General features: G+C 41.6%; 1 protein-coding gene across 1 annotated transcript in view; it reads right to left on the reverse strand.

Moving 5' to 3' along the window:
• Window positions 1-16,583, reverse strand: part of CADPS (calcium dependent secretion activator) — a 476,365-nt gene that overhangs the window by 62,143 nt on the left and 397,639 nt on the right. Inside the window, exons 27-29 of the mRNA XM_035728423.1 lie at window positions 14,493-14,640; window positions 6,574-6,648; window positions 5,610-5,693 (exon numbers count right to left, since the gene is read on the reverse strand). Coding sequence (XP_035584316.1) covers window positions 5,610-5,693; window positions 6,574-6,648; window positions 14,493-14,640 — 307 coding nt within the window. The remainder of the gene's footprint in view (window positions 1-5,609; window positions 5,694-6,573; window positions 6,649-14,492; window positions 14,641-16,583) is intronic.

Consider the following 16,583-nt stretch of genomic DNA (forward strand, 5'->3'; position numbering starts at 1 on the left):
GCGGTAAGATGTGAAAAAAATAGAGGACTTCCCCTTAGAAGTGGTATCAGTAAGTGGATAGTTCCTGGAAGAGTTGCTAATTGACTTCATTTATGAGTTTCTCTGCTTCTATGGAGAATAACATTCTGGAGATAATAAAGGAATAAATCTAAGATGGAGTCTTAGTACTTGTATGACATTGTACAAATAACTTCTCTCATCTGTAAAATGGGAATAATAATCGTATCTACTGCATAGGGTGATTGGGAGGATCAATGAAGAAACGCATGTGAATCACTTAGCACACAGTGCCTGACGCATAGTAAATGTTCAGGAAAGGTCAGCTATTACCACCATGATGGGTGCTTCTGTCCAAGGCAGGCACCTCCACTCTGAAGGAAGCCAACTGACTTGAATCACATGTATTCAGCATCTGATAATCTGCTGATGTTACCCTCTGAGGGTAGAGCAAGACCTCTCCATCTATTCCACCATCACCAGCCCACACTATAAAAAGCCATCTTTCCCATGCTGGGCATTCCCTGAAGCCAAAGCAAAAATGAGACATCACCAGAGATAACACAAACAATTATGAACACTCACCCCACTCTAAAATTTGAACTGCTTCCTGACCACAATGTTCTGGGGACAGAAGTGAATTCCTTTGATCCAGTTCTGGCTTTTGACCAAAGTGACAGTCTTGTTCTTTGGCATGACAACAAGAGCTCTGCATAAAAGCAGTCTATGCTGCTGGTTGATCTGCACTTAACACCAGCCCTGGTCTTAGATTCTAGCAGGAAGAAGCATGTCTACTTTGTTTCATTTCTAAGTGGCAAAACAATTAAAATGCTAGCAAATGGAAAGAAAGGGGGTGAATGCGGGTGATTTGAGACCTAGGAAATTGGACATAGGGTGGGGTTTAGCCCCCTGACAGCTCTGAATGGGGCTTTATCCTGCCTGTCCTGAGTGGCTTCCATTTCCATCGTGACCATCTCAAATGGACTGGCTTGATGGAGGAATCTTGAGTGAATTCTAGGGGCCTTCAGAGGATTTGAGGTAATCATTCTGTCTGCCAGGGGAGTGGGTGTGGGCCCCTTCAACATCGTCACTCTTCCTTGGAGGCTCCAGAGTTTATGGGAGAGAGAAGTACGCTGGTCAAGCTGGAGGGCTTAACCTCTCTGATCCTCAATCTGATCTTCTGCACAAGAGCATTGCTGGAATGGCAGTGTTCAGAGGATGCAAGGAGAAAAATGTATTTAAAGCACTTAGCCCTGTGCCAGGCACTTAGCAAGTGCTTAAAGAACAGAAGCGGTTGCTCCTGTCACTATTTTAGACTTCTGAATTCATCTAATAAAACCATCATCGTATTACGCCAAAGGGAATGAAAAGCCAAGTGTGGTCCTGTGTTCCAGGTCACAGAGCTCCCAGGTGAGGGGCAGGGCTGGGACCCCAACCCAGGTCTTCCCCTACCCCCCCCCCCACCCCCGCTGTCTTTCTGCTGTACACTGCTGGCTGTCAGGACTCATTCGGTGCAGAGGAGCTCTTCGAGACCTCCCCGAGCAGGGGCCTTCCACGGTGCCCCCTTCAATCGAGTCTCCACCCCCAGCATGTGCTCAGTCTCTAAATCCTGTCCATGTTCCTTCCAAATTATCCTGCAAAATGCCTCCTACTTTCCTGCCTCCTGGTCATTGCAATTGCTGTTCCGTCTAGAAGATTCTCCCCTCTTTTCCAGCCATGGCTGACCCCCCACCCCCTGCTTAGTTTCAGCCCATGTCCCTCCTCCTCAGAGGCCTTCCGTGACCATCCTCGCTGAAGCAACACTACCCCCCATCTCCTTTCTCTTTCTCTCCCTTTCTTTCCAGTTTGTGGCCTGTATAGCACTCCCCCCCCACTTTAATTTTCTTTCCTTTTTTATTGTCTCTTTTCCTAACTGTAAGCTCCGAAAGAACAGAGAACATGTCTTCCTTGCTCATTGTTGTGTTCCCAGCAACTAGCACAATGCATGGCACATAGGTGCCTGGTAAATACATGTTGGGTGAATGAATGAACGAGTGAATGAAAGAATGAGTGGATTCCAGAACTAGCATATTTGTTAACACCTGGATAGGACCAAGGAAAGGATTTTAATTTGTTCGGAGAGAGACCTAGGTACCTGCTTGTCCCCCTTCCTGGCCTCCTAAAAGAACAGTGTGAGGCTCCCCACCAGACAAGGACCCTTCCAAGCAGGCAACCCACACAAAAGCACATCTTGCAGTCAGGGGAAATGGGCGGATAGTTGCTAATCGCGACTTCCAACTGGGCTGATCTTTCCAAAGTTCGAAAGGCGCCTGCCTCCAGAAATCCCAGGCTGCTCCTGCTGCTGAGGCTGGGGAGGGAGGAGAGGAGGGGTGCGCCTGGACGCCTCTCGGGCTGGCACGAAGAAGCCACATCTCCTCCTCCCTCCTCCCCCCAGCTCCTCTCCAAGAGAGGAAGCAATGCAGATGGAGACGAGAAATAAATATTCCTGCCTGCTCCGTGCCACTGCAGACGTTTTCCAAAATGTCTGGCTTGGACCATGAAATCAAGCCCACCCAGGAAAGGAGGCGCTCAGCGGGAGAAAGAGGGGGGAAAGGGTGGTATATTTGTCGATACTTGTCAGCTTTCTGGGGGGCACAGCACATGGCTCATACTTGGCAGCCCTGCTGAGGTGGGGACGTGGTAAGTGCACAGTAATACTTGAAGAATTGAATCAGAAACGGGAGCAGAGTTAAGGAAATCCTGCCAGGGTGTCGGCACCATCTCTCTGCCTTTGTCCAGGGTCCCGGGACTCACAGCTGGCTCTCTCGTCATTGATTTCCAGGCTCTTTCCACAATGCCCGCTGCCCCAGCTCAACCCTCTGCCCTCGCCTCCACTCCACTCTGGTGTAATTACTACAACTGGGCTGCAGGAAGTCTTCAAAGGCCCACTGAAATTTGGGCAGGAGCTCAGAATCCACGTGCGGAGATAGATATTCCTGCCACCTCTAAGCACAGCTCGCGTTCTCCAACGCTGGAATACCAGCAGGAGACGAGAACAGAGGCTGCAAATGATAAGTGGGTGCTTTTGGCCGTGGGATGGCCAAGTGTGTGGGAGAAGTGTCACTAAGGAAGGGAAGTTACAGGCCCAGCAACAGGCACTGAAGTGTTCTGCAGTTACGGGACTTCACTAGGCATGCTGTGAGGCTGCAAAATGTCTCAGAAAAGAGATGAGAGCATGAGAATTTCAGCTTGAAAACTCCTGCCTAGGCTATGCTAGGTCTTTGTTTCTCCCCCTCCTGTGAGAATCCCCCTGGTACGGTGTCCTCGTACAGCTGCTATGGGACCCCCTTCCACTAGTTCTACTGGGAAGTCAGTCATGAGGGTGGGGCCCCGGGTGGACTGAATTCTGCTCTATAAAAAAGCAGAGGGGCTTTCCTGGTTTGCACTTGTTCAAGTCCAGTGCAGTGAAAACACTTCCTCAAAATGAAGACTCGAAGAAAGTGATATCTTTTGTGGGTGTCAGGGGAATGTTTTCCAGAAATGCTGCAGTTAATTCTGCCTCTTTTCACCATTTCCATGACTTCACTGAGGAATGAAAGATTATCTAATATTTCCCACTCATGTGCCCTGAATCCTTCTTTATGGATCTTCCCCACTCATCTGCCCATCTGCCTTCCAGTGCTAGGCAACTGCCGGCTGAATCCCACTCTCTCCAGGAAGCTGTTCAATGGTGGAGGAAGTTGGCAGGAGACCTGGCTTCCTATATTGCTGTGTGACCTTGGACACATGACTTCCCCTCTCTGGGCCTTGGTTTCTTTGTCTGTCAAAGGAGTGGCTGGATAGATACCCTTTCAGCTGGGACACATTATGGGTGGTTCTACAGAGAGCTACGGGACAAATTTCTTATTGTCACCATTGTCCACCCCACATTTACCACTAAATTCCAGGGACTAGGGCCGTCACACTTCTGGGGCTGAGTTCATTCCTTATATCTGGAAGTTTAGAGCTGCATATTAAAATAAGCTGGGTACGTGGATACATGGATGCTGTCTAAAATTGTTTTAAATGTTTTTTGTCTACATTTCCCTTAATTCCCAGAAAATCTAACGCATGGGAAATACCAATGGAAGGCATATCTTGGGAGAACTTGTGTGCATGTGTGTTTGCGCTATATAATAATCATGTTGGTTATCTTTCATTAATGATAACCACCATTTATTGAGGTCTACTTTGTGCGAGGACTATGCTACACTCTTTCACTTACATTATTATCTTCACAACAACTCATCATAGAAGATATTATCCATTCCTCACTCCCATACATCATGGTAGTTTACCACAATTAACACGAGTATGCACAAACCCAAACCAAAATTACACAACAGCACCCCTCCCCAAAGCCAAAACCAAAACCAAAGCAAAGCTGAGGCTCAGAGAGACTGAGACAGCTACTGACGATGACACAGCTGGTGAATATTGGCGATGGGATTTGAACCTGGTCTGCTAGATTCCAAAGATGATGATGTGCTACCGCCTAGCCTGTGCTGGGCCTCGTCTCGGCATTCAGTGCCTTTCTAGGAGATTCTTCCTACATTAAGGCTGTTTTAAAGATCCAGAGATAATAGGACTTAAGCTGACTGCCTTTCCTATGGCATTGCCAGAGGAAAACAGCTAGTCTCAGAGCCAGCAAAAACCCTGCTATCAGAAATGGCAGGACAAGATGCAGCTGTCACAGGCACTGAGCACAAGAAGGGTGGGAGAACCAGGCCCCCAAAGCAGCCCATTTCCAGTGACTATCTCCTTTGGTCATTTACCTACAGAGATTTAGGCTGGCTTCTGCCCACAACCAAACTTGCTTCTAATTCTGGCACAGAATTAGAGCCCCTCACAATTTGTACAGACTCAGTCATCTGCTCCAGAGGTTGTGAACTCCAGTGCTCTCAAGCCCAGGCAGGTAATATGAATGAACAAAATAGCCAGGAGGACACTACAGGAAACTGGCAAACACATGTCTGGTCAATGGGGACCACCGTGACTTGGCTCCAGCAGATGGTTGCTATCCATGTATGCAGGCCCAGAGCTGCTAACTGTGCCCTTTATGAAGAAAGCCTGGAATATGGACATCCCTGTGGATTCTCTGGATTTTTAAATGTAGGCAACTAATTCAGTTAAGAAAAGTGTATCCGACACAGTGAGGACCAAATAAAACATATTTAAAAGCTCTGTCTGACCTGAAGGTCTCTATTTGCAACCTTTGAAATTAATTTTCTTCATTTACAGATGGGGAAGTGGTAGCCCAGAAACAGGAAGTGATTTGTCTGAGATAGCTAACGTGGGCTCAGGCCAGCAACTCTCTTTTGGATATATACATATAGAGACATATGTGTGTGTGTGTGTACATACATGTATATACATACATACTGTATATTCACAAGTGAAATAGAAATGATTTTGGATTACCTGCTGTTGTGAAATGTCCTGCTTATTCTTTTAATGTTACTATACATTGGCAGTTGACCTTAATTAACATACTTATAACCCAAACCAAAGTGACACATTGGCACCTCGCCCTTAAACCCAAACCCAAACCAAAACTAAAACAAAAACCAGGAAGAAAGAAGCTCTTTACTTACGGTAAATGACAAAAAAGAAGAAAACAAAGTCCCTTCGTCATATCTGGATAATTTTGCCAGTACTCCTTCCAAGATAGTAACGAACTAGTAAAACAGCAAAAAGAGAAGAATTATTATTTCAAACTCTAATTGTTCACACTAAGGAGCAACATTCCCCAATCACACAGAGACTAGCAATGACCTCGCTCGGTTTTGCCTTCTATTATTTGATTCCCGCTTTTGGGGAAAGGAATAGATGCTTTCACACAGAAATATTTGACTTATCCGGCTTTCTCTTCATTATTATGTGATTGCAAATATAGAGTGTTACAGAAGTATAAAGTGACAAAATATTATTGAGTTGCATACAGCATGCGATAATATTAAATGTACTTTTCAAAATCCAAAACTGCGCAAAGCAGTTTTTACGTTACATATTAGCACTACATTTAATCCAATCTATTTTTATTTGTATTTTATCAGTAATTTGGGGGAAACAGAAGTTTAGCACTGGCAAATATAAATGTCTTCCCATTCAGCATTACTTAGTTAAAATTCTATAATTCATGAGGGTGACTGAAATAGCTTTATCTGACTTTTATGTTTTATTATGACTCTCGCTGCATGCGAAACGAGGGGAGAGGGGGTTTTCAGGATGGCAGAATTCCTTATTACCGTTTAACTTTCTGTTTCTAAAATCTAACTTTGTCAGGGCTGAAAAACAAAACAAACATTTTCCACATAACCTAGTGCAACGTCTGGGGACAATTTCTTATTAAGTTAACACATGCCACTTCATCGATTTATCTTCACACGGCTCCCAATCATCAGAAAAAATCATTCTGAGCCTGGGTGACGTACGATCTTGTTTCCTGAGAGATACAAGTATCCAGCTCAACTTTTTAACGTGTTACATTTTAATGGAAATGCAGATATAACAAAGCGATGTTCACAATGAAACATTTCACCTGAAGCTGAAGGTTACCTTTGCAACCAAGAGTGTTATCATTTCTTTAACAGTTTCTTCAATTAGTTCATCTATTTTTGAATGGTATTGATGCTAAAGAACACAGAAAGACAAATATTAGCATGTTGTGGAGGTGATGGCACTGCATCCGTCAGTAATTTTTAGACAACACAATTTATAAATAAAGCCTGGCCTGCAGACCCAGTCTATTTCCATACTCCCAGAAGCAGCTGTAAGATTCTGACTCCAGGTCTTTGATGAAGAGAGATCTGAAGCTCTTAAAAAAGTTACCAGGCACATGGCTCCTCACCCAAGGCTTTTGATGGCTTTGATATGTGTAGATACATACACACGATTACAAATAGCATGCATGGATGGCTTCATGGCCTAGCGGTGTGTGGGTCTGGAACTCACAAAACAAGATGTCACAATAATTTAATACAGGGGATGAAAACTTCTCTTTGGAAAACTGCTGGGGGTTGTGGCTCAGAATTTGACCAAGACATTGTGACTGATTTTGCAAAAACTGTTCTGAAACCTTCTGATACTTCGGGTTCATGCCCCCAGAGCCTGCTAGTTCTATCTCTAGATGTTGACTGAGTGCCGAGGCAAAGTGTCATTTTCTGAACCTCTGTGGAAGCCACTCATTTTCTCTATTCATGGAAAAGCAGACCCAGGTTTAGAGCCTCCACTAAGACTCCTGTTAAGTTTTTCAATTTCTCTAAAGGCTTCTGTCGATTAAATTTAAATAGTAATGCGAAAACAAACCCCCACACAAACAAAAATCTGCTGTAAATGCCAGGAAAAGAGGAAAAGCGGTTTCAACAGAAAATACTGTATGCCAGTTCCTTGACATTTATTAGATCATTTTAGTATCCATTTGAATTATTCCTTAATAAAAAATAACAATGCAAAACACTGCTATTTGGAAAGGAAAATGCACTTACCCACTCTTTAGCAAACTTTCAGAAGGATGATTAATTAGGAATAGAAAAAAAAGGAACAGTGCAAATAAAAATTAGGACAAAAAGACACACGAGAAAATGAAAATTAAACAAACCATTCAAAAAGCTATGAAAACATACAGAAATAATAAGCCATGGGAATGTGGGTTGATATTCTGATAACGGGCAATCAGAATTAATGAAAGTGAGTGAAGGGATGTGAATTAAGTTAATTCAGTAAAAGTCACAGGGGAATGTGGTTTGTAATTGTAAGACCCGGATAAAATCCCAGTGCAAAGTTGGAAAGTCAGGTCGCCTAAGAAAATATAGTTCAGTTTCCTCATCTGTCAAAAAACAGATACTACTACTAAGCACTTAGGACCAATGGGTGGGGTAGAAAGGGAAGCCAGTACAAATACTGCTTTTGGAAAGAGAACGAAGCAAACCCTGTTTAAAGATATTTAGCAGCTCTGTTCTTCTATTATTATTATTACCTTATTACTTATTATTATTTTTATTTAAAAACCATTTTCTGGTGGTCCTGTTCTCAGACTCACAGATCCATTATGAGGATCAAGTGAGGATCAGATGTGAAAACATCTTGTCAACTGTAACTGCAATTCAAATATTATTTGTTCAAGTTCATAAAGCAGAAGCTAAGGGTAAGGAGATACGGTCTTAATGCTCCATCTTCCCATTTTAGTTCCCTTCCAGTTGATTAGAGGAAAAACAATGAACCAAATGGTCCATGTTGTGTAGTCCTGATGAATCAGAACCCACGTTGGCTCTACTGCTAGCTTCACGAAGGGATTTACTAGTAAGTGGCATAAACCTGAAGCTAAATGCAAAAACTATCTGCCGAATTCTGTACTAGAAACACAAAGAAAGATGTCAGAGCAAAAGAATTCAGGAATATTGACAGGGCTCCAAATTCATTTTTAGGTCTTGAGATAAGATCCAGTATCACATGCTTACTTTCCTCCTCATGTGACTGCCTCGCTCTGCTTGATTTTCTTTGGATTACTATAAATGATTCACATGTATTAAATTAATTATGAGATTCAACTAACTCAGAAAAGCAAGTTGTAGGCAAAATAATACAATCTGAAATATTAAACGAGGGGCATCTAACCAAGCAAAGAACATCACTGAGAATAGAAACATTCTCTTGAAAAAACTTGGGTGAAATGGCAAGCAGAGCCAAGAGCGGTTGTTTTCCACACACCAAGAAAGACACAGGCTCTTGGTCTGAGCTGTTAGTAATGTTATTCTTTCTTGAAAATCAAATAAGCTTTCTCTTCACAAGTGGGGGGAACCTCAAACCTTTTCATTCTGGAAGGAGTCCAAACTGAAGGATATGGAGATGTAGTGGGTCGATGGGAACCTCTTCCCGCCTTCAATTTTTCCATGCCAAACTTGGCCCTGACCTCCCCACAGAGTCCCACTGTCTCTTCACTCTAAACAAATATGATTCTCTCCACTCCTGTTCACATTTCTTTTTTTCTGTCATGAAAAGGTTGTTTTGATATGATTATTCTGCCTCTTGCTTCCAGAGGAAATTTGAACATGTCAATCTCTGCTGGTCTATTTCCTCATCTCCTCAGTGGGGCTAAGAATGACCCCTGTGAATACAGGAATCATATTCACCTAACAACACAGTAGTGAAACGATGCATGGAAATATGGTTTAGAAACTGAGAAGCACTATATAGCAGTATTACTACTATTATCATTAATTGGTTAGCATAGTGGTTACATGTGTGTTTACATTTCTCTACACTCATGTAAAATCTACATATATTCTGTTGTATGTAAATTATAATCTGAATTAAATAAAACCTACTTTGGGAAAGATCATTCAGCAGGGTAACATCCACTCTGTTTAGCATGCATTAAAGTAGTATACATCAAAGCAGTCCCCATTCCTATGTGAGGAAGTACAAAATGCACAAATTTCTTTTACCAGAGTCTCCCGAGACTCATTTGATTAACTGGCTTTTCTGGGGCAATAGTGAGTACTCGACCTTCATTATGCTCTTTCTGGGGAGATTATTTGTTCCATGCACACGTGAAGCTCTATGAAGGGGTATAAAACACTACCGGGGCATCTTTTAGGTACCATTCCCCCAATAAGATGATCTTGTCACAAGTCTCTTGCAGTCCATCTGGACTATCCAATTCCATCTGCATCTCAATATGAGTACAAAGAGTGATCCTTCCTATTTTTGCATTTTCCAGTTCCCTCTCTGGGTGTCACTGGATTGGCCTGACCTTAGCCGTAGTAGTGGTAATAATAATAATAATAATAATAATAATAATACACATCAATTATATTCTGGGGCACTAGATCATGATAATAGCAAGGGAACTGCTAATCTTCAGTGGTATGGAAAGTCTGGGGAGTTCACTTCTGCTTCTGATGAGCTGAACTGCGGCAAATTCACAATCACTTTGTAAAAATCATTCCACTTGACTTTCTGCACTGCACATTTTGCCTTGTCATGGAACAGATTGTGTGTATGTTGTCTTTCTGTTAAGACCATCTGACCTTGGAAATGAGATGAAAACACACTAGACCAAGCGAAAAACTAATACACAATTTCCTCTCTATTGGTGCTTTGCAAATTTTAATGAAAAAATAAATATTTAAGATGGAAAAGTATGGTTAACAAATGTTTCAACAGCTGCCTTTAGATGAGACTTTACCCTGGTGATGAAATTCAGGAAGTGATCTTAAGATGGGAGAATATTGTATCACCTGGCCAGTCACTAGTCTAAAACACTGAGAGAGTTGGAATGCAGGTGGAAGCAGGTACTATAACTAGATCTACATGTGAGCTTAATATCCATACTCACAAAGTGAAAACTACACAAAAGCATTGAACTGCTACCTATTCTCTCAATTTCCAGTCATCCTTGGCCAATCTCATTTTTACAATTCAGTTGATTTTGGAGATGAATATCCCCATTCTGCAAAGTATGAAAAATTAAGAAGAGACCATTTGCCCGAGACTTCCCATTGAAGTTCTATTCAAGGTCACAGCTAGCAAGGTCCCTCAAAGGAAGTACGTATTTACAGAAAATGGTGTCTGGCTTCATTCTGACTCTGACTTTTCTCAGTCATTTGGTAGTCTAAGGTCAGCAGAGGCCTCAATTTCCATGAGCTGGTCACACAGGTGTTTCTGGTTCAATTACGCTAAGGAGAAATGGCACAGCGGGTCTCCCTAGCATGGCTTGAGAAACTGGAAGGCTTAGGATAAGAGCCACAGACTAGAATACAGTATTGGATGAGCCTTTAATAAAGCTCATTTGGTCTGGGAAGAGGGGTATGAGGGCTCAGGAAAAATGAGAAATGTTTACCAGCCTTGGTTGTTTTAATTAAAAAAAAAAGCAGAATATTGAATTATTCTGCTTTTTTTTCTACTTTATCCAATAGATAGAAGTGTTTTCTACTTTATCCAATAGAACAATGCCCAGAAAGAAGTAGGCATTTCTACTTAGCCTCAAAAATGTTACTGTTTGGGCATATCCAAGACAACATTCTAATCTGACATCCAGAAGTGAGGGAGGTTTATCCTTAGTTTCAACAAGCTCCATATCTCTCAAAGGTTGTGTGTCACATACTATATCTCTCATGTGACAAATGATGACAAATAAAGTTGTAAGAGTAAGGGACTTGCTCAAGGTCACAGAGTTTGGCAGCTAAGGTATAGGCTCCATAATATGTACTTCTTAAGCCACTAGACAACCTGTTCTAGAAAACCATGACCCCAAGTTTAAGCCAAGGTCATTCTACTACAGCATTGAAGTGATTAGTGGTAAAGATAAGAGCAGGATCCCCTTGTGACAAAATCAACTTGCTATTTTTCATCATATATCTCCAACTAGGGGCTACTGTCTGGCTTAACAAGGTCCATAGGTCGCCTGAAATGCAAAAATGTGGGAAAGTATTTTTTTCTCCTTAAGGAGTTAAGATCAGAATGACTTGGCTTGTTTGGAAAGATTGCTTAGCATCTGACTAGGTATGTGGGAGTTCTTTAAATATGGCCACAATTGAGTCAATCTGAAGAGGGACTGTAAGACCTGCTGAGGGGAAAGGAGGCCAGTCCTAGTGCAACACAATCCTTCCTCATCCTAGAATGCTGTCAGCCTTGTTAAACTCAGTTGAAAAGGACATCTCGGGAAACTCCAAGGGGAAAGAGATAGACTGGACTCCAACAAACTAAAAAAAATGATTGGTGTTTTAAGGGATACTACCAAGAAAGTGAAAAAGACAACTGGCAGAATGGGAGAAAATAGTTGCAAATCATATATAGGATAATGGTTTAGTATCCAGAATATATAAAGAACTCTTTCAGCTAAATAATAAAAAGACAATTTAATTTTTTAAATGGGCAAAGGATTTAAATAGACATTTCTTCAAAGAAGATTTATAAATGGCCAACAGACACATAAAAAGATGGCCAACATCACTGCAAATGAAAACCACTGTGAGATACTATTGTACACACACACGAGGGTGGCTATAAGAAAACAGATAATAAGAAGTATTGGCTAAGTTGTAGAGAAATGGGATTTCTCATACATTCCTGATGGGTATGTAAAATAGTACAGCTACTTTGGAAAACAGTTTGGTAGATCCTCAAAAAGTTAAACATAGAGTGACCATTTGACCCAGCAGGTTCAATCCTAGGTATATATCCAAGAGAGTTGAAAACATAGGTCCACATGAAAACACAGGCTCACATGAATACATAGGTCCACATGAAAACATAGGTCCACATGAACATGAATGTTCACGGCAGTGTTACTTGGAGTAGCTACAAAGTGGAAACAACTCAAATGTCTATCAACTGATGGACTGATAAATAAGATGTGGTAAAGCCATATAATGAAATACTATTCAGTATAAAAAGGAAGAAAGTGCTGATACATGTGACAGCATGAATCTTGAAAACATGATGTCATATGAAAGAAACCAGTCACAAAAGGCCACATGAGAGTCCATTTATATGAAATGCTCAGAATAGGCAAGTCCTTAGAGACCAAGTAGGGTGGCGGTTGCCCAGGGCTGGGGAGGGAGGGTTGGGGAATTATTATTCATAGGTCAGGTTTCTTTTTAGGGTGATGGAAGAGTCTTGCAATTGATTGTGGTGATGGTTGCACAGCTTTGTGAACATACTAAAAACTACTGAATTGTATACTTTAAAAGGGTGAATTTTATGGCATGCCAATGACATCTCAATTTTTTAAAAAAGAGCTCAAGGGGAGAAAAATTCAGGAGGGATAGAATTTTGGAAAGTCTGAATTCAAAGGGATCTTAATGAACATTAGAGATCACCAAAAGCAGGGTTTCTCAAGTGGGCTCTATGAAGCCCAAGAGACTTCAGGTGGGCAGTGAAGAATTGCAGAGGTGGAAAGGAACATGGTATCTTGAGCACGGGGCCCCTCTTCTTGGCCCCCTACCCTTCACTCTATCCACAGCAGCTCTCATTTTATTTTTTCACATGCTGGCCTTCTTGGTAGGATTTGATGAACTGATACTGCAACTCAAAATAGCCTGAATTAAATTAGAATAGTGTTATCATTTTACGGAGGAGAAAACTAAGGCCCAGCTCATTTGCAGCACAGCCAGGGTAAGAATCCTGGTGGCTGAACACCCAACCTGAGCCCTTCTCGGGGTGCTGTCCTTCAGGTGTGAGCCCTAATCTTAACTCCTTTTTGGATACTGAGCCCCCACACCAATGATTCTCAACCTGTGGTCTCCAGACTAGCCGGCAGCATCAGCATCACCAGGGAATTGGTTAGAAATGCAAATCCCTAGACCACACCCCGGACCTCTCAGAAATCCCTGGGGTGAGACCCAACGATCTGGGTTTTGAGAAGCTCTCTAGATGAGCCTGATGCTCACTTAAATCTTGAGAACCACTGCTCCGGGTCAGTCAGATGCAGCACATGGAGCCATGAAACAGAACTGTGGACCCCTTGCATTTGCCCCTAGTGCCTAGAACATAACCCCTGAGCAAATGTCCCTCCAAAGAAAGTCAGTCGGGAGTAAGTACTAACAGAGGTGGCTGAGGAAGCTGATTAGTGGGGAAAGAAGGTTGGAGATGATGTTGTCAGGAAGAGAATACCACCAACCCACATTTAAAAATGGAAGGTGCCGATAAGAGAAAATAAATAACGAACAAGGAGCAAATATAATTTAGTAAGAATTCTGAGCATGTAAGGCTGGTATCGAAAGATCTGATTTAGGAGCAATTTATGCCAATTGGCAACAACATGAGAGTTGCCAGAAATGTTTCTGAATTAATTCTAAATTGGTATATGAATATCTAGCTGGCTTGAGGCCATCAGAGAAAAATGATCATGATAGTCTTTAATCAAGCCCGAGTTGCTGCTTCTTTCTCCTTTACATTTTAAATACCACTTTGGAATTGGAAACTTAGCAAAGGACTAACCTTTTGGTCAGGGAAGATTCACAATCAACTCAATCTAAGGAAATAGGAAAGTCTGTGATTTCTTAAAAATTCAGAACCTGCTGGCTGGGGATGGGGTAGCAGGGTGATAAACATTATATATCTTGGAGCTTGCTTGATGCAAGAAAGAGAGCCCTCCTGCGGTCCAGATGTTCAAAGTGATAAAATGCACTTCAAATGTGAAAATGACTTGCACTCTGGCAAACAGCTCCGTTGGAGATACCAGCCTAATAAATAAGGTCATCGCACATTATTTGACTTGAAGGAACTTTAAGACCACCCCAACTCTAGCCAAGAATCACTTCCAAGTGACTGGCATTCTCATTAGCACATGCCTTAGAAATTTACTTAACAAACAGATACCAAACATTCATCTGTAGCTTAATCCACAAATGTTAGAAGGATATTTCTGAAACTAGCAGACTAGTGTAGATGGAAGGAATTTGTGAAGTTTTCTTTTACATGATCAATGGAGGGGGGGAAAAAAAATCTGTATTTTTTTTTTTTTTTTTTACCTCTTGGCCCATTTCCATGCTGCAAAGTTTTGTTGATTGAGCTTTGGCATCAACCATAACATTAAACATGGTGCATATTGACTGTGGGACTCGAAAATCTGTTGATCGACTGGTTTTTTGCAGCTTAACTTCAAATGCAATCCTGGTTCTATTAAAACAAAGTAGGAAAAGACCAATTCAGCATTCATGGCAGCAGGTGGAGGAGACATTTTCTGAGAGGTCAGTGAAAAAGAAAATTGAAGGCTGTAATCAGTTTCAATCGACAATGACTTCACATGTGTTCTTTTAAAAATGACTTTCCCAACTAAGGAAGGCCTATTCACAGAGACAGCCATGGAAACCCTCCCTTTCTCGGCAGTACATGGAACACCTGTAGCTCAGCGTATTTCTGACTATAGTTTACATGCTATAGAGATCCCTAATTGCAGGAGAATGAATGAATTAACAAAAACCCAATTATAGCATTATAGCACATGTAAGTTCTCTCACATTGGCAACTGCCTACCTTGAATCACTTCATTAAAAAAACAAAAAACAAAAAAGCAGCTTTTAATCTTCAAAATCTCATGGTGGGGAAAAAATCTTAAATGACATTTATTGTTTTTTTTTCCTTTTGGTTTTAAAAGAGACTGAAGTAAAAAAAAAAAGATCCAGTTGTTATATGGTTTTAAAGACTAAAAAAATAAGATAGGTACCTTTGGGGAGGAAAGTTAAATTAGGAGGAGTGGTATCAGGGGACTTCCACTATATTTGTTGGCAATGTCTATTATTCTGCGATCAGAGTATATATCTCTATATATTTTTAAGAGTATATATTTTTAGTAAGTGAAAATGGCACAATATACTTACCAATTCAAGAACTGTGTGATGGTGCAAGCTTAATGGGACATAATTCTGACATAGGTCAAATTATGATCCCGGCAACGTGCTAACTGCTCACAGGAAAAACCTAGTCGGACACGGCCAGCTGGTAATACAGGTGTGAGATTTAATCCTTGGTATCGGCATTGTAAAGGGGACCAGCTAGATTTTAAAAGGTTTTAGAGAAGTGGGTCACATCATCCCATGTCTTGAAAGAAAAGCACCTGGTTAGTAAGTGGTTTTATTAAAGCTCCTTTCGCCCAATGCATCTTTTCAGCATTGTTCGCCGTCAGGTTCTGGAGATCATGCAGCCACCAGGAAAGCATTGCTTCAAGAGGTATTAGTAGCAGTTTTCTAACAGTGCAGAGGAGGACCACACAGCTAGTTAGCTCAGGAAAGGATGCCAGCTTGCTAACACACCCTGAGTGCATGCAGGGAAGCCAAGTATAATTTCTAAGGTTGGAAGCCTAGTTCTTAAGAAAAAAACTTAAAAGAAAAAAAAAAGCCCTTAAAGCACTCCTATATATTATATGATCATGTTAAAGATAAATGTATCTTGGCTTCTAAAGACTCGGTGCATTGAAGTAGCTTTCTAATCATGATGATCATTTTAAGCTACACTGAAAATACATCCTTTTCTGGTCTTGTGAAAAGGAGGTCTGATGGGGACTGAGTTGGACAGGTCCCTGTGCTGATCTTCTGAGGTCGGCATACCAGTTCCGGCCCAAATGGAGAAAGGGGAGTGCTACATCGTTCCCTTACAATGAAGTAAACGTCTTCTGTTTTCACAGGGGAACTGTGTATTGCCCTTGGAGGGTGTGAAAAGAGGAAACCAAATGCAAAATTAGTATGACTGAGAGGGATCCATGGAGGAAAATGCCAGGGATGGAGAGGTTACTGAATTCAACTGACTGTCCTTGAGGACAGGGTTAGGGAGCTGGGTTTCAGTGGCACACAGTATCTGGTATAGACTAGACTAGAGGCTCTGTCATGTCCATCAGATGAATGATTTAAATTTCCCAGACACTTGGAAATGAAGAGTGCTTGATTGACTTTGGATGTTGTATATTTACATCTATGAAATAATGTCCTTATGGTGATGTCCTTCTAGAACGACGACCGTTTATTCCGTCACAAAGAGGAAAGCAAAGATTCTAGGTTCTAGTCATGTAGATTCTATGTCTTAAAACATCCAAGGACTTTTTCATGTTTTACCCTCTGCATCTGGAG

The sequence above is a fragment of the Zalophus californianus genome, chromosome 1 (assembly GCF_009762305.2).
Source record: "Zalophus californianus isolate mZalCal1 chromosome 1, mZalCal1.pri.v2, whole genome shotgun sequence".
NCBI lineage: Eukaryota > Metazoa > Chordata > Mammalia > Carnivora > Otariidae > Zalophus > Zalophus californianus.